Consider the following 21658-nt stretch of genomic DNA (forward strand, 5'->3'; position numbering starts at 1 on the left):
GAGCATAATGTGACATGACGAGAACATGAATACTATTTGATATTTAGGAAAAGTACGTTTGTAAATAAAAAATAAATTGATCTTTAATTATGATCATGATTCCTGGTTATGTTAGGCCAGCAGAGAAGGCCTTGCTTGCTCTGATGGCACACCACCGCACAAATGCATGCAGTTTTAAAGTTGATATTTTTAGCCTTTTTTCCATTATTGTTATTGCTAAAATGGCCTTGGAGTTAGGGTTTGTTCAAGGCCCCACATTGTATTTTTTTTTCTACTTTCAGAGGTGGGATAATATTGTGTTTGGCGCATGTTGTCCAAAATTTCGTCTTGACGCTTTACGCTGGACAGTTTAAAGTGTTTTTCAGAAGCTGGGAACACGCCGTTTTTTCGTGTCTGTGGCTTTAATGCAAATGAGCTGTGTTTGTCAATGCACTTGTCCCAAAAAATGTGTGTCTCCAAATAGTGCTGTTCAGGGCCATAACTAGGATTTAACAAATACTGAGGTTAAAAAAATGGTGGTCAAAGAGGAGCATTGAAAGGCTGAAATCATGGGTATCCCAGCACCACATAATAAAAAAAAAAGTGGACTGTTACAATATCATGCTGATTGTCAAATATTTTAGGTAATATAAGGTGATAATTCTACCTCAACAAATACTTGAATTATTTACATATAATAAAATAGACAAGGTTTTTGTGGTTTATCTGTTAAACAGTGCTCAATACCGGGGTAGAGCGGAATATACGTTATGTCAGAAAAAACACGGAGGCTATATCATCCCGACAAGCCAGTTTTGCAGGTTTCCCTGCTCGTCAAAGGATTTTAATAAATTTGTATATATTATATTATTTATATACTGTTTTTACAAAAATATCCTGACGAGCAGGGAAACCTGCAAAACAGGCTTGTCGGGATGATATAGCCTCTGTGTTTTTTCTGACCTAATGCATATGTATAATAATATATAATATGTATATTGCATCATTTTATCATCATTAAATCGCAGCTGAGATAGGCTCCAGCATCCCCCGTGACCCCAAAAGAGACAAAGCGGTAGAACATGGATGGATGGATTAAATCATAAATTTAAATACCGTAACAAAACCTTTCACTGTGACCAGGTTTCGAACACAAGACCTATTATTTTGTAGAGCAAGTATTACTGACATCTGCCACGGAGCCACCGTAAGTAAATTAAAGTTAGTTCAAGTTAGAGTACCACCGATAGTCACACACACACTTGGTGTGGTGAAATAACCCTCCGCGTTGGACCCATCCCCTTGTTCCACCCCCGGGGTCGTGAGGGGAGCAGTGAGCAGCAGCGATGGCCGCGCTTGGGAGTCATATTATTGATTAAGTAAATGATTAATATTTATAAACATATTCTAATTTTATATGAAGCTCCCTGTCATTCAATAATTTACATTTGAACATGACAAGCAGTAAAAAATGGATGGATGGATGTGCTTCTTCACAAAACCCCCCCATCCCCCCGGATCGAGACGCCCTATGGTGAGGCGGCACCTGACTGACACGACAATGTCATTATGCCGACAGCGTTTCACATCAATTTCATTTAGGGGAAACCAACATCAGTCAGTAGGATTTTATGGAAATGTTGTGTTGACAACACATTTATTTCTGATCTGATGATCTTTAAAGTAAAAGTGGACTTCATGACGTTACGTTGTTGGAGTTGTCGCGGGTTGTGGATGACAAAAGATCAGATATTGGAAGGAGATGATTTACCGCAGCGTGCACGACGTGCTGCACAAAGTACATCTGCAGTCAATTATATCATCTTCTCTTTGTCACTTAGAGAAAATACCGAGGACATGCCCTCAGTTTTCTCAAGGGTAGTTGTGCACTTAATCCACTTCTGATGTATACACACACTGTAACTCTCCACTTGTCCAACATAATAGACGCCATACTTGAACATCCATCCATCCATCCATTTCGTACCGCTTATTCCCTTTGGGGTCGCGGGGTGTGCTGGTGCCTATTACAGCTACAATCGGGCGGAAGGCGGAGTGCACCCTGGACAAGTCGCTACCTCATCGCAGGGCCAACACAGATAGACAGACAACATTCACACTCACATTCACACACTAGGGCCAATTTAGTGTTGCCAATCAACCTATCCCCAATGTAACATTAAAGGGGAACATTATCAACAGACCTATGTAAGCGTCAATATATACCTTGATGGTGCAGAAAAAAGACCATATATTTTTTTAACCGATTTCCGAACTCTAAATGGGTGAATTTTGGCGAATTAAACGCCTTTCTGTTTATCGCTCATGTGGTGATGACGTCAGAACGTGATGTCTCCGAGGTAATACAGCCACCATTTTCATTTTCAACACATTACAACACCGGGTCTCAGCTGTTATTTTCCGTATTTTTGACTATTTTTTGGAACCTTGGAGACATCATGCCTCGTCGGTGTGTTGTCGGAGGGTGTAACAACACTAACAAGGAGGGATTCATGTTGCACCACTGGCCCGAAAACGCGAAAGTGTCTGCCGCCAGACCCCCATTGAATGTACCAAAGTGTCTCCACATTTTACCGGCGATGACAGACATGGCACAGAGATGTATGGATAACCTACAGATGCATTTGCAACGATAAAGTCAACGAAATCACAAAGGTGAGTTTTGTTGATGTTGACTTATGTGCCAATCAGACATATTTGGTTGCGGCGTGACTGCCAGCTAATCGATGGTAACATGCTACGCTAATCGACACTAACATGCTATTTACTGGCGATGACAGACATGGCACAGAAATGTATGGATAACCTGCAGATGCAGTTGCAACTATATTACGTTTCCTTCCACCCACATTTAATGCGAAAAAAACACTTACCAATCGACGGATTTAAGTTGCTCCAGTGTCAAGAGATGCGAAAGTCCTGATCGTTTGGTCCGCACACTTTACCGGCGATGCTAACGCAGCTATTCGGCCATGCTATGGCTATGAATAGCGTCAATAGCTATTCGCTCAATAGCTTCAGTTTCTTCTTCAATACTTTCATACTACAACCATCCGTTTCAATACATGCGTAATCTGTTGAATCGCTTAAACCGCTGAAATACGAGTCTGAATACGAGCTAATGTCGCTATATCTTGCTGTGGTATCTGCCATTGTTTGTTTACATTGGCAGCACTGTATGACGTCACAGGGAAATGGATAGTCACACATTGTTTTTAACCCTGTTGAAATTGTGATAATGTTCCCCTTTAAGGAGTGGAGTGCTGACAATACACTTATTTTAATGGAAACTTCATGCGAGGTTAACCTTTTTGCTTAAAGGCCTACTGAAATTAGATATTCTTATTCAAACGGGGATAGCAGGTCCATTCTATGTGTCATACTTGATCATTTTGCGATATTGCCATATTTTTGCTGAAAGGATTCAGTAGAGAACATCGACGATAAAGTTCGCAACTTTTGGTCGCTAACAGAAAAGCCGTGCCTTTACCGGAAGTCGCAGACGATGACGTCACCCGTTGATGGCTCCTCACATCCTCACATTGTTTTTAATGGGAGCCTCCAACAAAAAGAGCTATTCGCACCGAGAAAACGACAATTTCCCTATCAATTTGAGCGAGGATGAAAGATTCGTGTTTGAGAATATTGATAGCAACGGACAAGAAAAAAAATAAAAAAATAAAAAAAATAAAGTTAAAAAAAAACGTGATTGCAATGGGACGGATTCAGATGTTTTTAGACACATTTACTAGGATAATTCTGGGAAATCCCTTGATCTTTCTGTTGTGTTGCTAGTGTTTTAGATAGTTTAATAGTACTTGATATTTGGAATGGTGTATCCTCGGGTGTATTGCTGCCAGTGTCTGATGGAAGTCGACGGCAGCTGTACGGACGGCACAAGCTCAGCTGATCTCCAGTAAGTGGCGACTTATTACCACAATTTTCTCACCGAAAACTGCTGGTTGACATTTGGTCGGGATCCATGTTCGCTTGACCGCTCTGATCCAGAGTAAAGTTTCACCTCCGGGTATTTTAAACAAGGAATCACCGTGTGTTTGTGTGGCTAAAGGCTAAAGCTTCCCAACTCCATCTTTCTACTTTGAATTCTCCATTATTAATTGAACAAATTGCAAAAGATTCAGCAACACAGATGTCCAAAATACTGTGTAATTATCCGGTTAAAGCAGACGACTTTTAGCTGTGTGTGTGAGCAGCGCTCATATTTCCTAACAGTCCGTGACGTCACGCGTACACGTCAGCATTCCGCGACGTTTTCAACAGGACACTTCGCGGGAAATTTAAAATTGCAATTTAGTAAACTAAAAAGGCCCTATTGGCATGTGTTGCAATGTTAATATTTCATCATTGATATATAAACTATCAGACTGTGTGGTCGGTAGTAATGGGTTTCAGTAGGCCTTTAAGAAAAACATTATCAAACTTCAAGCGGCCATAGCTGACTGAGGGATAGTAGTCCAGACTTTATTTTAAAATGTGTAGTGAAGCCTGTTTTTTTACAATAAAGGTGGGTGTTTACACAAGTCAAAGGCGGTATCGCAAGGAAGGAAGTCATGAAAAGCTGCACCTTCAAAAGCTTGAGTTTGTTGATCCAATCCAATCCAATCCATTTTCTAACGCTTGTACCTTTCAGGGCAGCAGGGGGTTCTGGAGCCTATCTCAGCTGCATTCGGGCGGAAGGCGGTGTCCACCGTGGACAAGTCGCCACCTCATCGCAGGGCCAACACAGATAGACAGACAACATTCAAACTCACATTCACACACTAGGGCCGATTTAGTGTTGCCAATCAACCTATCCCCAGGTGCATGGTTTTGGTGGTGGGAGGAAGCCGAAGTACCCGGAGGGAACCCACGCAGTCACGGGGAGAAAATGAAAACTCCGCACAGAAAGACAACGCGCCCCGGGATTGAACCCAGGACCTCTGTATTGTGAGGCACATCCTCTTCTCTGAAAAGTGCAGCAAAAAGTGGGGAATATGGTCGATTTTCCTCATGTTTGGGGCTAATAATGGTCCAGAGGGACAGGTAGAATATTATTCAAAAGTCAGTTTTGCATAATCAGAAGTGTAAAAATGAGGTAACTCACATTGTGGAGTACATTCAGTCTGCCACCCCTGGAGGGCGCACTGGAGCAGATTTGAAGTTGAAGTGCAGGATGTGCAAAACCGCCTACAGTGTGTATGCTGTTTTTAAAACCGTTCACATATGTTTCTCCCATTTAATTTCGAGCTACTGCACACAGCGTCTGCAGGGAGTGTGTGTGTGTGTGTGTGTGTTTGTGTGGGGTGGGGGAAGTTATACACACACACGCACACACACACACACTCTGTGGGCGCCTCATGGATGCGTCTTGCATGCAGATAGCAAACATATTTGTTGGCGCAAGCTTGCGTGAAGCCAGAGGGCAAAGGTCGGCCAGGCAGTGGGAGGGCGAGAGAAAAGCGGAGGAAAAAACAAAGAGAAGGTTCTAGACTGGAACAGTTGAGCACTGAAACCCGCTGGAACACTTCCTGCCAACACGATACACTTCCTGGATGGCATTTAGGAAGAGAAAGATAGCAGCAGAATTTAAGAGTGGAGCTAATCCGGTCGGCTTTGTTTAACATTTTCCTCCCCTCAGGCGCGAAAAGCTCGTCTTCATTGATGTGCTTGTGCATGCATCAGCATCACTTCTATTCTTGTATCCCTGATCCAGGATGCAAACACCATCCATCTTGGATTGTCAGCACACCAAGAGACAATGATCACCAGAGTCTCGTTGGCCCTGTTTACACTGCACACCAAATATGAATTTTTTGCCCTTAAGTGACACGGATCAAAACATTTTTACCAGTTTCAATGCTCCAAAGTGCTTCAAATCTGATCTTTTGACATTAGATTTGGGCCACATCAAGAGGCAGTCCGAATCCGATTGGAATCTGATCTTTTCATATGTGATTTTGATTGCAGTCTAAACGGAAATGCAACCTGAATGCGACTGGATTGCGACTTTTATGTTATATTTAGATAGATAGATAGTACTTTATTGATTCCTTCAGGAAAATTAAAACTTATTAAATTAAAATTTGGTCGAGCTACGTCCTTCGTGTGCGCAGGAAAAGATGTGAGCAGCAAGCGGAAGTGGAAACGTCATCACAGCACCCGGTAAGTATTTTTTCGGTGGCCGAATTTTCAGTGCATTATTATGGTAAATGGGTTGTACTTGTACAGCGCTTTTCTACCCCTTTTTAAGGAGCCCAAAGCGCTTTGACAGTATTTCCACATTCGCCCATTCACACATACATTCACACACCAGGACCCATCAGGAGTAAGGGTGAAGTGTCTTGCCCAAGAACACAACGGACGTGACTAGGATGGTAGAGGGTGGTAGTCGATAGTGCGTAAATTATAGGCTATATATAATGAATGAAGATATTTATATACTTTTATTTTGAAGAAATAGTTGTTGTTGAAAGGCCGGAAAAGATTTCTATGCTGCGGTGTATTTGCTTACATGTTACGTACCGTGTTTTTCGGATTATAAGGCGCACTTAAAATCCTTGAATTTTCTTAAAAATCGACAGTGCGACTTATAAACCGGTGTGCCTAATGTACGGAATCATTTTGGTTGTTCTTACCGACCTTGAAGCTATTTTATTTGGTATATGGTGTGATGATAAGTGTAACCAGTAGATGGCAGTCACACAAAATAAATATGTGTAGACTGCAATAGGACACCAGTAAACAACATCAAAACTTTAAATTTTCCATTGAGAATATAGAACATTACACACAGAGCTCAAAAAACAATGAAGCCGCACCGCTTGATGAATTGTCGACGTGTTACGAATACAGTAATCAGACATACTCTTCAACATACGAGTATTAGTATGTTGTGTCTATAAGGACTGCCAAATGGCACCTATTAGCACACATTTTATCGGGCCTTTTCTTTCGCAATGTTATGCGAAACCAACTTTTCTTACCTTCTGGTACCTGGTGATGTGTATTTGGGATCTGCATAAGTCCTGAAAATTTGCGCATGTCCGCCTTTGTAGTCCGTGGCAACACCAATGTCTCTATCTTCTTGTTATGGGGAATCCATTCTCTGCTGTTTCCATTTCTGATATAAAGTAGCGTTAAGTTCTAACCTATATCTGTCAGTCAACTCGCTACGGAAGCGCTAAAAACTACCAGTGTAGTTGGTTTACATAATTCACCCACGGAACTTTAGTTATTAGAGAGTTCCGGTCGTACTTTTTTTCACGGGACACCTTGTTGTTGTTGTACTACTGAGCCACGGACCGGTACTTTTCAGAGGCGGTATAGTACCGAATATGATTTATTAGTACCGCGGTACGATACTAATACCGGTATACCGTACAACCTTAATAACCATTCAAATATTATACTACTTTAAAAACTAATATTTAAGTTGTGGCAAAGTAGGTATTAAAGAATTATGTGGATAAACTGGTGCTGTTGTTGTGCTGGGACTCTTCACCCGTGAGCGGGTAAAAAGTCCCTTGTCCTCATTCCCTAACTCCAGTTAGGGAATGAGGACACTGTTTTACGTTTCAACTTCTTCTTTATTTGTAACTTTTTAGCAGCAGCAGCTAAGTACACTCTCACATGAACATTGTTCAACAACACTGACTCAAGGAAAGTAAACATAGCTGCCCGGTAAACTGCCTGACTCAAACAGACTCAACTTATTAGTGCATGACTAAATTATTAACTTGTTTACGTCAATAATAATTTAATCAATTATGTTGAACAATTAACATATTAAATGGGGATCTTTATCTTCTATCTTCATCACTGACAAAGGGAATGTATAACAGTAGTAGTAGTCTGCAGTCCTGGGTTCAATCCCAGGCTCGGGATCTTTCTGTGTGGAGTTTGCATGCTCTCCCCGTGAATGCGTGGGTTCCCTCCGGGTACTCCGGCTTTCTCCCACTTCCAAAGATATGCACCTGGGGATAGGTTGACTGGCAACACTAAATCAGCCCTAGTGTGTGAATGTTGTCTGTCTATCTGTGTTGGCCCTGCGATAAGGTGGCGACTTGTCCAGGGTGTACCCCGCCTTCCACCCGATTGTAGCTGAGATAGGTGCCAGCACCCACCCCTACCCCAAAAGGAAATAAGCGGTAGAAAATGGATGGCTGGATGGATAGTAGTAATAGCAACTTCATTGTTCATTTACGGAATCCGGTCAACTTTCCATTGTTTTGACTTTATGATTAAAAAAATGTTTTTTTAATGTAATAATTTTTTTTTTTTGCGTTATCAAAATGCGCATGGGAGTGACGTTGACGCCACGTTGGGGCCACATTGGGGCCTTTGCGCGCTTTAACTGGAGTGATTTAAATCACATTTTTCTTGCAGTGTAAACAGTCAGCTTGAAAAAACTAGATTCCGATTTGGGCCACTTTGGCCCGCAGCGTGACCGCAGTCTTTTTAGTCCCGTCTGGATGACCTCCCAGCGACAGGAGTCTGGCTAAGCCAGACAAAGACAGCGAGCAGTCACGCAACCGCCATCAGCCCTAATTCATTAATCTACTGAAATCCTTCATGCGGCTAAGCTACAGTGCAAGCGAGCTAGTGACCTTCAGCACCTGATGAGCGGGCCACACTGACGCTAGAAAACAACGGGGACTCAAGTCATGTGAGAAGAAAATGGTCAAAAAGTTTGACTTTTTGTTAATATTACGTCAACAGAACACTGCCGATGTACTGGCCAGCTAAGACGAACAGCTTTATAGAGACCACAGGTAATTGAAATGAGTAAAGAACACAAGAAAGCAATGAAGCCACCAGGCAATTTAGGAAGCAGTGAGTGCACCTGGTAATTCATGTTAATGCAACCAACACAAGGTGCAGGTCATACACATTAGCAGTAAATGCTAACCGACAAAGGGGACCAAGTGATGGAAGAGCTCAACGGTCATACCTGGGTGAGCAGCCTCCGTCCTGCTGAGGACATGTTCAGCGTAAGACCACATAACACGCACAGCAAAATGCAAATGTCAGCGTGTGTTACACTAAACGTGAGGTCGACGCTTCATTAACGTTTCGGCTTCGCCGAGGATAAAAATATCCCAGTGCCTCTGGGAGGATGAGGACGAGGAGGGGAGGGGCTGCGCGTGAGGATAAAATGAGGGTTTAAAGCAGGCCTGGGCAATTATTTTGACTTGGGGGGCCAAATTTAGAGAAATAAATGTGTCTGGGGGCCGGTGTCTCTATTTTTAGGAACACTAATACAAAACCTTACAATAATGTCTGAATGCTTAAAAACGTTATGACAGACCGCCTTAAAAAAAGGATTGTACCATGAATTCATTTTCGTGGACCCCGACTTAAACCAGTTGAAAAACTTATTCGGGTGTTACCATTCAGTGGTCAATTGTACGGAATATGTACTACACTGTGCAATCTACTAATAAAAGTTTCAATCAATCAATCAATGGCATTTTCAATTTGTTTACTGATAGAGACACCCAGAATGTACATGAAAATAAAGAATGTGGTATTTACAATATTAACTATAAGCGATAAAACAGTGAATATTGACAACATATGAATGTCACACCCCCTCTTGATCCACATATTTTACAATTAAGCAAAATGCAACAAACACAGCGAAATATGAATGCGGAAAGTAAAAAACAAATCACTCTGTGGAAACGCACCCTCACTGCTTGGTGCCTGGTCTGAGGTGCTGTGACGTAGATTATCATAGGGTGGAGGGGGGCGTGGCCTGCGGGCCCGCCGCAGTACGGGGTGTGCCAGGACCGGCCTTGAAGACAGCGACAGGTGAGTAGATGGCCCAGGTGGGCCTTGTTATCTAATCATTTTATTAGCAGCAGCCGGAGCGAGATGCATTGTTGGATTTGGATTGGGAGCCAGAGAGAGAGAGGGACACGGACTCAGAAAAATACATTTAGCTGGAAAGCAAAATCCTTGCACGATTTATGAAAATAAAACAGTGTTGTACCCTGAAATCCAGGCTCTCGTGGCAGTGTGTGGTGGTCCGAGGAACCCCCTAGAGGGTAACCTCTACACATAGTAACTAGTATATCATACAAAAGCGCAGATTCCAACCATTGAAATACTTTGAATAGTTCAAGACTTACGGTCATTTGAAAAAAAAAAAATTGGGAATGTCCGCATGGCCAGATTTAAAAGCTTAATGGGCCGCATGTGGCCCCTGTGCCTTAATTTGCCCAGGTCTGGTTTAAAAAGTCCATCTCCATCTCAACTTCAGTTTATGCTACTGTCGAGCTTTGATATATTTAAATTACTTGTATTCCTTTCATTGGAGCTTAGCCTGCTATATTACTCTGGTGAATAGCTTCAGTGTAGTGAAGCTACATTTAATGTATCATAGCGGACTACATTTTCAAAATAGCTTGCCCAACACTGTATATTGGACTAACGTACCATTAAGGAGTAGAACAGGAGGACACAAACATTAGGAACGCTAGCATAGCTATGTGAGACACACAATTCCAAGATGGCGGCGCCCGAACGGGCTGCAACATTGCGGAGCTGCTGCTAAAGATGGAACATTTGGCAGAAATACCGGACAATTCCACAAACTTTATGGCTGGCTCACATCGTGGTCACTCCGTGATCACGTACGACCGCCAGACACTTCTGGATGTGGACACATCGGGCCGTTTTGGACTGATAGACGCGGGCGTGCTAGACTTGCTAACTAGCATGGGAATACATCGGCGGCTACATCCAGCGGCCTGTGAAGCAGGGGAGTATAGTAGCAGCGGGGGCCGTCTACGGAGCAGACGCCAGCGGTGTGATCGGAAACGCGGATGCCGAGCGGGGCTAAAAACAAAGCAGAAGGCTAATCCCCACAGAACACCACTTTCCTCCATCCCGAAGACGGATTTAGATGGAAAATGCGAGACTACTGGTCTGGGTAAGGAGTCAGTTAAATTAGAACAAGTTTTTTCTGCTTTGAGTGTTTCAGAGTTGGACATGTGTTTTACTGAGGTGGCTAACTATGATGCGTGCAGTTTATCAAAGCAACAAACAAACAATCGGAAAATCCCCGTTACTGAGGTGGCTAACCATGATGCGTGCAGTTTATCAAAGCAACAATCAAACAATCGGAAAATTCCTGTCGTATCAATTCCTAGATATGGTCGTAACTATACTAAATGCACCGGGCATAATAAACACAACATTATTAATATTGCTACTACGGATAATTTGATCAAAAACTCCCTAAAACAGCCCACTACCTATAATATAGGTTTTTTAAACATAAGATCATTGTCTCCTAAAACGTTGTTAGTTAATGATATTATCAGAGACAACAATCTTAACGTCATCGGTCTCAGCGAAACCTGGCTTAAACCAAACGACTTTTTTGCGCTAAATGAGGCATGTCCTCCTAACTTTACACATGCGCATATTGCCCGTCCGCTCAAAAGGGGTGGGGGGGTTGCACTAATATACAACGAAAACTTTAACCTTAGTCCTAACATAAATAATAAATATAAATCGTTTGAGGTGCTTACTATGAGGTCTGTCACACCGCTGCCTCTACACCTGGCTGTTATCTACCGCCCCCCAGGGCCCTATTCGGACTTTATTAATGAATTCTCAGAGTTCGTTGCTGATCTAGTGACACACGCCGATAATATAATCATAATGGGGGACTTTAATATCCATATGAATACCCCATCGGACCCACCGTGCGTAGCGCTCCAGACTGTAATTGATAGCTGTGGTCTCACACAAATAATAAATGAACCCACGCATCGCAACGGTAATACGATAGACCTAGTGCTTGTCAGGGGCATCACCGTTTCCAAAGTTACGATACTCCCGTATACTAAAGTATTGTCTGATCATTACCTTATAAAATTCGAGGTTCAGACGCATGTTCGTCAAACTAATAATAATAATAACTGCTATAGCAGCCGCAACATTAATACAGCCACAACGACAACTCTTGCTGACCTACTGCCCTCGGTAATGGCACCATTCCCAAAGTATGTGGGCTCTATTGATAACCTCACTAACAACTTTAACGACGCCCTGCGCGAAACCATTGATAACATAGCACCGCTAAAGTTAAAAAAGGCTCCAAAAAAGCGCACCCCGTGGTTTACAGAAGAAACTAGAGCTCAGAAATTATTATGTAGAAAGCTGGAACGCAAATGGCGCACGACTAAACTTGAGGTGCACCATCAAGCATGGAGTGATGGTTTAATAACTTATAAACACATGCTTACCTTAGCTAAAGCTAAATATTACTCAAATCTCATCCACCGTAATAAAAACGATCCTAAATTTTTGTTTAGTACGGTAGCATCGCTAACCCAACAAGGGACTCCTTCCAGTAGCTCAACCCACTCAGCTGATGACTTTATACAATTCTTTAGTAAGAAAATTGAAGTCATTAGAAAGGAGATTAAAGACAATGCGTCCCAGCTACAACGGGGTTCTATTAACACTGACACGATTGTATATACGGCGGATACTGCCCTCCAAAATAGTTTCTCTCGTTTTGAGGAAATAACATTAGAGGAATTGTTACAACGTGTAAATGGAATAAAACAGACAACATGTTTACTTGACCCTCTTCCTGGGAAACTGATCAAGGAGCTCTTTGTATTATTAGGTCCATCAGTGCTAAATATTATAAACTTATCACTCTCCTCGGGCACTGTTCCCCTAGCATTCAAAAAAGCGGTTATTCATCCTCTCCTTAAAAGACCTAACCTCGATCCTGACCTCATGGTAAATTACCGACCGGTGTCTCACCTTCCCTTTATTTCAAAAATCCTTGAAAAAATTGTTGCTGAGCAGTTAAATGAACACTTAGCGTCTAACAAGCTATGTGAAACCTTTCAATCCGGTTTCAGGGCAAATCACTCCACGGAGACAGCCCTCGCAAAAATGACTAATGATCTATTGCTAACGATGGATTCTGATGCGTCATCTATGTTGCTGCTCCTCGATCTTAGCGCTGCTTTCGATACCGTCGATCATAATATTTTATTAGAACGTATCAAAACACGAATTGGTATGTCAGACTTAGCCCTGTCTTGGTTTAACTCTTATCTTACTGATAGGATGCAGTGTGTCTCCCATAACAATGTGACCTCGGACTACGTTAAGGTAACGTGTGGAGTTCCCCAGGGTTCGGTCCTTGGCCCTGCACTCTTCAGCATCTACATGCTGCCGCTAGGTGACATCATACGCAAATACGGTATTAGCTTTCACTGTTATGCTGATGACACCCAACTCTACATGCCCCTAAAGCTGACCAACACGCCGGATTGTAGTCAGCTGGAGGCGTGTCTTAATGAAATTAAACAATGGATGTCCGCTAACTTTTTGCAACTCAACGCCAAAAAAACGGAAATGCTGATTATCGGTCCTGCTAGACACCGAACTCTATTTAATAATACAACTCTAACATTTGACAACCAAACAATTAAACAAGGCGACACGGTAAAGAATCTGGGTATTATCTTCGACCCAACTCTCTCCTTTGAGGCACACATTAAAAGCGTTACTAAAACGGCCTTCTTTCATCTCCGTAATATCGCTAAAATTCGCTCCATTCTGTCCACTAAAGACGCTGAGATCATTATCCATGCGTTTGTTACGTCTCGCCTCGACTACTGTAACGTATTATTTTCGGGTCTCCCCATGTCTAGCATTAAAAGATTACAGTTGGTACAAAATGCGGCTGCTAGACTTTTGACAAGAACAAGAAAGTTTGATCACATTACGCCTGTACTGGCTCACCTGCACTGGCTTCCTGTGCACTTAAGATGTGACTTTAAGGTTTTACTACTTACGTATAAAATACTACACGGTCTAGCTCCATCTTATCTTGCCGATTGTATTGTACCATATGTCCCGGCAAGAAATCTGCGTTCAAAGGACTCCGGCTTATTAGTGATTCCCAAAGCCCAAAAAAAGTCTGCGGGCTATAGAGCATTTTCCGTTCGGGCTCCAGTACTCTGGAATGCCCTCCCGGTAACAGTTCGCGATGCCACCTCAGTAGAAGCATTTAAGTCTCACCTTAAAACTCATTTGTATACTCTAGCCTTTAAATAGACTCCCTTTTTAGACCAGTTGATCTGCCGTTTCTTTTCTTTTTTTTCTATGTCCCACTCTCCCGTGTGGAGGGGGTCCGGTCCGATCCGGTGGCCATGTACTGCTCGCCTGTGTATCGGCTGGGGACATCTCTTCGCTGCTGGTCCGCCTACGCTTGGGATGGTTTCCTGCTGGCTCCGCTGTGAACGGGACCCTCGCTGCTGTGTCTTGGATCCTCTTTGGACTGGACTCTCGCGACTGTGTTGGATCCATTGTGGATTGAACTTTCACAGTATCATTTTAGATCCGCTCGACATCCATTGCTTTCCTCCTCTCTAAGGTTCTCATAGTCATCATTGTCACCGACGTCCCACTGGGTGTGAGTTTTCCTTGCCCTTATGTGGGCCTACCGAGGATGTCGTGGTGGTTTGTGCAGCCCTTTGAGACACTAGTGATTTAGGGCTATATAAGCAAACATTGATTGATTGATTGATTGACAATGTTAACATCATTGTCACACTAGCAACATCATGCTAGGTTGCTGAAGAAAAAACAAAAAAACAAACAAACAGGTTTGTAGCCGACTGACAATGTCTGCAGTGATTAATCGATTAATTGATCAGAAAAAAGCTTTTATTTAAATTCTGTTGCTTCGAATAATCGTTTCACGAGTATAACCAAAAATTATTGACCAAATCCAGACTGCATGGAATGCCCAGGGGCCACATGGAAAAAAAGATCGACTACCAAGTGGGCCAGACTGGTAAAATCACGGCACGATAACTTAAAAATAAAGACAACTTCAGATTGTTTTCCTTGTGTAAAAATAGAACAAGCACATTCTGAAATTGTACAAATCATAATGTTTTTGTTTTTTTTGACACTTACATGTTGTGGTTAATTGTATTCTATCTTTAGTTGTCATTATTTATATTTTCTGAATAATATATGTAATAATGTTCATCAGTCAACTCATTGGTGTTAATTTTCAATCCATCAAGATAAAAGAATAATCCATCCTATCCATCCCTTCCTACCGCTTGTCCCTTGTGGGATCAGGGGGGGCCGCTGGCGCCTATCTCAGCTGCATTCGGGCGGTAGGCGGGGTACACCCTGGACAAGTAGCCACCTCATCTCAGGGCCAACACAAATAGACAGACAACATTCACACTCACTTTCACACACTAGGGCCAATTTTTTATTTTTATTTTTTTTAGTGTTGCCAATCAACTTATCCCCAGGTGTATGTCTTTGGAGGTGGGAGGCAGCCGGAGTACCCGGAGGGAACCCACGCAGTCACGGTGAGAACATGCAAACTCCACACAGAAAGACCCCAGCCCGGGATTGAAGCCAGGACTACTCAGGACCTTCGTATTGTGAGGCAGACGCACTAACCCCTCTGCCACCGTGCTGTTAGTTTAAAATGTTTTCCTAAAATACGCAACAAGGATATAAAGCAAGGGTGTCAAACTCATTTTAGATTGGGGGCCACAGGGAGAAAAATCTGTTCCCAACTGGGCCGGACTGGTAAAATCAAGGCACGGTAACAACTTCAGATTGTTTTCTTTGTTTAAAAATAGAACAAGCAAAATCTGGAAATGTACAAATCATAATGTTGTTTTTACACCTACATGTTGCAGTTAATAGTATTCTATTTCTATTTGTCATTATTTATATGTTCTGTATAAATTATGTGATAATGTTCATCAGTCAACTCATTGGTGTTAATTTTCAATCTATCAAATATATCAAAATCAAATTACAGGATGTTATTTATGTGCTTTGATCATTTTCCTCGACTGATGTACTAACATCATGTGGTCTATTTTGTACATATGATGCTGTTCCTTTGATTAACATATTTCAGGTAAATTTTTATACTCGGAAAATTCATCCCGCGGGACGGATAAAGCCTGTTCGCAGGCCTGAGCCGGCCCCCGGGCCGTATGTTTGACACCCCTGCTATAAAGTGTTTTATCCGATTACACGATTAATTGAACAAAATATTAGATTGCTAAAATAATCGATTGCTGCAGTCCTACGCTGACGAATAGTTTGCTTTGTTTTTAGACGTGCAACAAAGCCAGCTTTTTTATCAGAGCGTTGCTCCGTGACCTATGAGCACAAGCCCCTTTACTTGAAGATTAACCATCATTGTAAGCGAGGGCAGCCAAAAAATTGTAGAACACAATCTCCCTTCAATAAAACCGACCTTGAATGTGCTCCACATGCAAGAAAAGGAAGCGGATGTCATCAAGCGTGCACAATAACACACTGTATAATCATACAAAAGGTAAGGCGGTGTCTGGTTTTGTCTGACAGGAAAAGGCAGAGGAGCTGAAAGTGTGCGTTTAGTTAACCCCTGAGCGGGAGGGCGGTGCTTAGCAACTTCCTGTGTGGCTCATTCACTGCAGTTGACATACAACACAACAGAACAGGAAGTCGGACAAGAGGGCGATGCAAACAAACGGGCCTTTTACGCCACTTCATTCACGTGTAGCACCTTACATGGTGCATTCAAGCACACGCGGACAATACCATTGGTAAAAAAAATGCAGACTCATGTGATTCTGAATCCTTAAAAAATAAGCTGGATGGTCACATTGCCCCACATAAAAAAACTTATTACATAAGAGCGCCTCGTCGAGGCTCTGTGTAGCGCTCCAGCACATTAGTGCACAACACAACCACACAGGTACATGATTCACTGGAGGGTTACACACACTATAGGCACTGCACTGGATTAGGGGAAAACACACACTCCGGAGACACTCCAGAGACGCCCTAAAGGCATCTCAAGCAAACAAGAAGTTACCTAGCTGTCAAGTTTGATGACACTTCCAACGTAGACACACACACTAAATTTCCAAAGTCAACTTTTTGATAAGAAAAGTGAATAGTTTGGGAACAACAGCAAGTCAGCCACCGATTGGTAGGCCACCTAAACTTACAGAGAGGGGTCAGCGGGTGCTGAAACGCATAGTGCAAAGACTTTCTGCACAGTAAGTTGCTACAGAGCTCCGAAACTTCATGTAACCTTCCAATTAGCCCACGTACTGGACGCAGAAAGCTTCATGAAATCGGTTTCCATGGCCGAACAGCTGCATCTAAGCCAAACATCACCAAGTCCAATGCAAAGTGTGGGATGCAGTGGTGTAAAGCACGTCGTCACTGGACTCTAGAGTAGTGGAGACGCCTTCTCTGGAGTGATTAATCACGCTTTTCCATCACATTTTGGACTGCATTGTGCCGAGTGTGACATATGGTGGAAGAGGAATTATGGTGTGGGGTTGTTTTTTCAGGAGTTGGGGTTGGCCCCTTAGTTTCAGTGAAAGGAACTTTCTTTGAATGCTCCAGGATACCAAAACATTTTGGACAATTCCATGGGATTGCACTTCAAGTTCATATGTGAGTAAAGGCAGGTGGTCAAATACTTTTGGCAATATAGTGTGCGTGTGTATATATATATATATATATATATATATATATATATATATCTATATATATATATATATAGATATATATATACATACACAGGTATATATATCTATCTATATATATATATACATACAGATATATATATATATATATATATATACATATATATATATAAATATATTTATACATATATATATATATATATATATATATATATATATATATATATACAAACGTTTGTGTATATAGTCGAGGTTTCTGTGGTTTATCCGTTATACAGCGCTCAAAACCATGGTAGAGCAAAATATACGTTAGGTCAGGCAAAAAGACAGAGGCTATTTCATCCCTACATCCCTAAATCCCCTGAAGAGGTGAGAAATCTGTGAAACAGGCTTGTAGGGATGAAATATCCTCTGTGTTTTTTCCTGACCTAACGTATATATAGATATGTATATTTTATATATATATATATGTCTACATATACAGTATTTCAGTGACGTGCGGTGAATTAAACACCAGGGGAGGTATACCTACTTTTTTTTCTTCTTTTTTTCAAACTTAAATTCACATGTGCAGTTCTAGTCATTGTTGATTTAGGTTGCACATTAGAGTAACAGGAAAAAAAGGGAGTTATTCGCTTTCATAAAAACGGTACCATAATGATATTATGATATGATAAATGGGTCCACTGCGATGAGTTGGCAACTTGTCCAGGGTGTGCCCTGCCTTCCGCCCGATTGAAGCTGGGATAATTATAACGAGGGATTTTAAAATCCATGTGATTGATTGATTGATTGATTGATACTTTTATTAGTAGATTGCACAGTTCAGTACATATTCCGTACAATTGACCACTAAATGATAACACCCGAATCTGTTTTTCAACTTGTTTAAGTCGGGGTCCACGTTAATCAATTCATGGTAACCTGAACACCCCGACAGACCTTCCGTGCGTGACGCTCTAGACTATAATTGATAGCTGTGGTTACACAAATAATAAATCAACCCATGCATCGCAACAGTAAAACGAAAGATCTAGTCTTAACTACAAGGTTAAGGTACGTACACTAAAATAATGTCCGATCACTAACTTATAAAATTTTAAGTTCTGATTCATTGTCAGCAAGCGACTAATAACAAGTGCTTTAGCAGCCGCAACATTAATGCTGCCACAACTATGATTCTTAATAAATTACTCCTGATTCTGATTCTTGTTGGCCTACTGCCCTCGGTAATGGCACCATTCTCAAATTATGTGGGCTCTATCGATAACCTCACCAACAACTTTAACGATGCTCTGAGCAAGGCCATTAACAGTATAGCACGCCTGAAGCTAAGAGGGGCCCCTAAAAGGCGTACCCCATGGTTCACAGAAGAAACCAGAGCTCCTAAACTATCATGTATAAAGCTTGAACGACTAAACTTGAGGTTTTCCATCAAGCATGGAGTGAAGTTTTATTATTTATAAACATAAGCTTCCTTAGCTAAAACTAAATTACTACTCTAATCTCAGCCGCCTTAATAAAAACGATCCTAAATATTCGTTCAATACATTGCAAACCCAAAAATGAAATCCTCCCAGTAGCTCCAACCAATCGGTTGATGACTTTATGCAATTCCTTACCAAGAAAATTGAACTCATTAGAAAGGAGATTAAAGATAACGTGTTCCAGCTCCAACTGCGTTCTATTAACGCAGATACGAATGTATATAAGACGGATATTGCCCTCCGAAATTTTCTCTCTCATTTTTAAGAAATAACATTAAAGCAACTCCTGCGACTTGTAAATGAGACAAAATAAAAAACATGTTTACTTGACCCAATTCCTGGGAAACTTATCAAGGAGCTGTTTGTAAAATTAGGACCCATCCATTTTCTACCGCTAGTCCCTCCCGGGGTTGCGGGGGGTGCTGTAGCTAGCAGCACTCGGGCGGAAGGCCGGTTACACCCTGGACAAGTCGCTTCCTCATTCACACTCATATTCACACACTAGGGCCAATTTAGTGTTGCCAATCAACCTATCCCCAATCAACCTATCTTTGGAAGTGGGAGGAAGCCGGAGTACCCGGAGGAAACCCACGCACTCACGGGGAGAACATGCAAACTTTAATATTAGGACCATCAGTAGTAAATATTATTAACTTATCACTTTCCTCTGGTACTGTTCCTCAAGCATTCAAAAAGGGGGTTATTCATCCTCTGCTTAAAAGACCTAACCTTGATCCTGTTATCATGGTAAACTACTGTCTCACCTTCATTTATCTCAAAAGTCCTTGAAAAAAACTGTTGCACAGCAGCTAAATGAACATTTAGTTTCTAATAATCTGTGTGAACCCTTTCAGTCTGGTTTCAGGGCAAATCACTCTACAGAGACAGCCCTTGCAAAAATGACTAATGATCTGTTGCTAACTATGGATGCTGATGCGTCATCAGTGTTGTTGCTACTTGATCTCAGAATGCTTACAATACTGTTGATTATTACATTCTATTAGAACGTATCAAAACACATATTGGTTTGTCAGATTTAGCCTTTTCTTAGTTTAATATTACTGACAGGATGCCGTGCGTCTTCCATAACAACACGACCTCAGAGGATGTTAAGATAACATGTGGGGTTCGGTTCTCGGGCCTGCACTCTAAATCATCTACATGCTGCCACCAGGTGAACCCTCCTCTGTGCATCTGCACTGCTGACTTGTCTACATGCAAGAGGGTCCCCTGCTGGGCCCACTATGGACTGGACTCTCACAATATTAACCGTATCCACTTGGCCGCCATTGCATCGGTCACCCATGGGGGGAGGGATACCCATTTCTGCGGTCCCTTCCAAGGTTTCTCGTTGTTCCCATTGGGTTGAGTTTTTTTCTTGCCCTGATGTTGGATCTGAGTAGAGGATGTTTGATGCCTGTGCAATCCTTTGAGACACTTGTGATTAAGGGCTATATAAGTAAACTTTGATTGATTGATAAACTTTGATACTTGAATGCATCACATCTCCTGTGATGAATGTCAACTTTTCGATTCCTATGATTTCTGTGAACAACAACACACACACACACACACACACACACACACACACACACACACACACACACACACACACACACACAGACACACACACACACACACACACACACACACACACACACACACACACACACACACAACGTCAATGAAATCGGTCTTCATGAAATCCACTCATAACCACTGAGACAATCGATTTGGCACCAAGCCGCCAAGTGGATTAGGCACTCAAACAATGTGGAGTGTATTGGATGCTGCAGAAAAGAAGACATATTCAAAAGTAGCTTTTTAGCAACGTAGGCGGTTCTCTGCAACTCGACCACACAGCACCAACAGAAGGGAGGCAGTAACAACACTGACTGCAGCAAGTCCAGCTTGCTTGATCGATAAAATCAAGAGAGCGATGAAAATCAAGAGCGCCATCAACTGGGAGTGGGACCTTCCGGAAGGGTTGTTGCCATACTTGCCAACCTTGAGACCTCCGATTTCGGGAGGTGGGAGGGCGTGGTTGGGGTTGAAGCAGGGGGCCGGGTAGGGGGCGGGCGTTGTTAAGAGTCAAATATTTAATATATATATATATATATATTAAATATCTATATATACATAATACTTGACTTTCAGTAAATTCTAGCTATATATATATATTTATTTATTTTATCATATATATATATATATATATATATATATATATATATATCTATATAAGAAATACTTGAATTTCAGTGTTCATTTATTTACACATATACACGCACATAACACTCATCTACTCATTGTTGAGTTAATGGTTGAAATGTCCATCTTTGTTCTATTCTCTGTCACTACTTTTCTAACCATATGCATGCACAGCTAGACTCTCTGGCAGAGAGGAAGTCTAGCAAAACACCTAGCCATTATGGACAACAACTCTGACCTTGAGGAGAGAATGAGCACGTTCAGTGGAAGGCTCAGACTCCCTAAATGTAACACGGAACGACACAGGAGGTCCTTCATACCGACAGCCATCAGACTGTACAATGCATATGTTCCTTGACTGTACTTAAATGTAGAATATATGTAAAATATATTTATATTATTCATATATTATATATATATATAATATATTATATATGTTATATT

At 41.7% G+C, this 21658-nt stretch overlaps 1 protein-coding gene across 3 annotated transcripts in view; it reads right to left on the reverse strand.

Annotated features, from left to right (window-relative positions):
- The window catches only part of LOC133560637 (astrocytic phosphoprotein PEA-15), a 44479-nt gene that overhangs the window by 14032 nt on the left and 8789 nt on the right, over positions 1–21658 (reverse strand). Inside the window, exon 1 of one of the 3 annotated variants that reach the window (XM_061913392.1) lies at positions 8951–8998. The exons of the other annotated variants lie outside the window; for them this stretch is intronic. Coding sequence (XP_061769376.1) covers positions 8951–8983 — 33 coding nt within the window. The 5' untranslated portion in view covers positions 8984–8998. Of the gene's footprint in view, positions 1–8950; positions 8999–21658 lie in introns of those variants that run through there. 3 annotated transcript variants of the gene reach the window in all.

This window comes from Nerophis ophidion, linkage group LG10, assembly GCF_033978795.1.
Source record: "Nerophis ophidion isolate RoL-2023_Sa linkage group LG10, RoL_Noph_v1.0, whole genome shotgun sequence".
Lineage (NCBI taxonomy): Eukaryota > Metazoa > Chordata > Actinopteri > Syngnathiformes > Syngnathidae > Nerophis > Nerophis ophidion.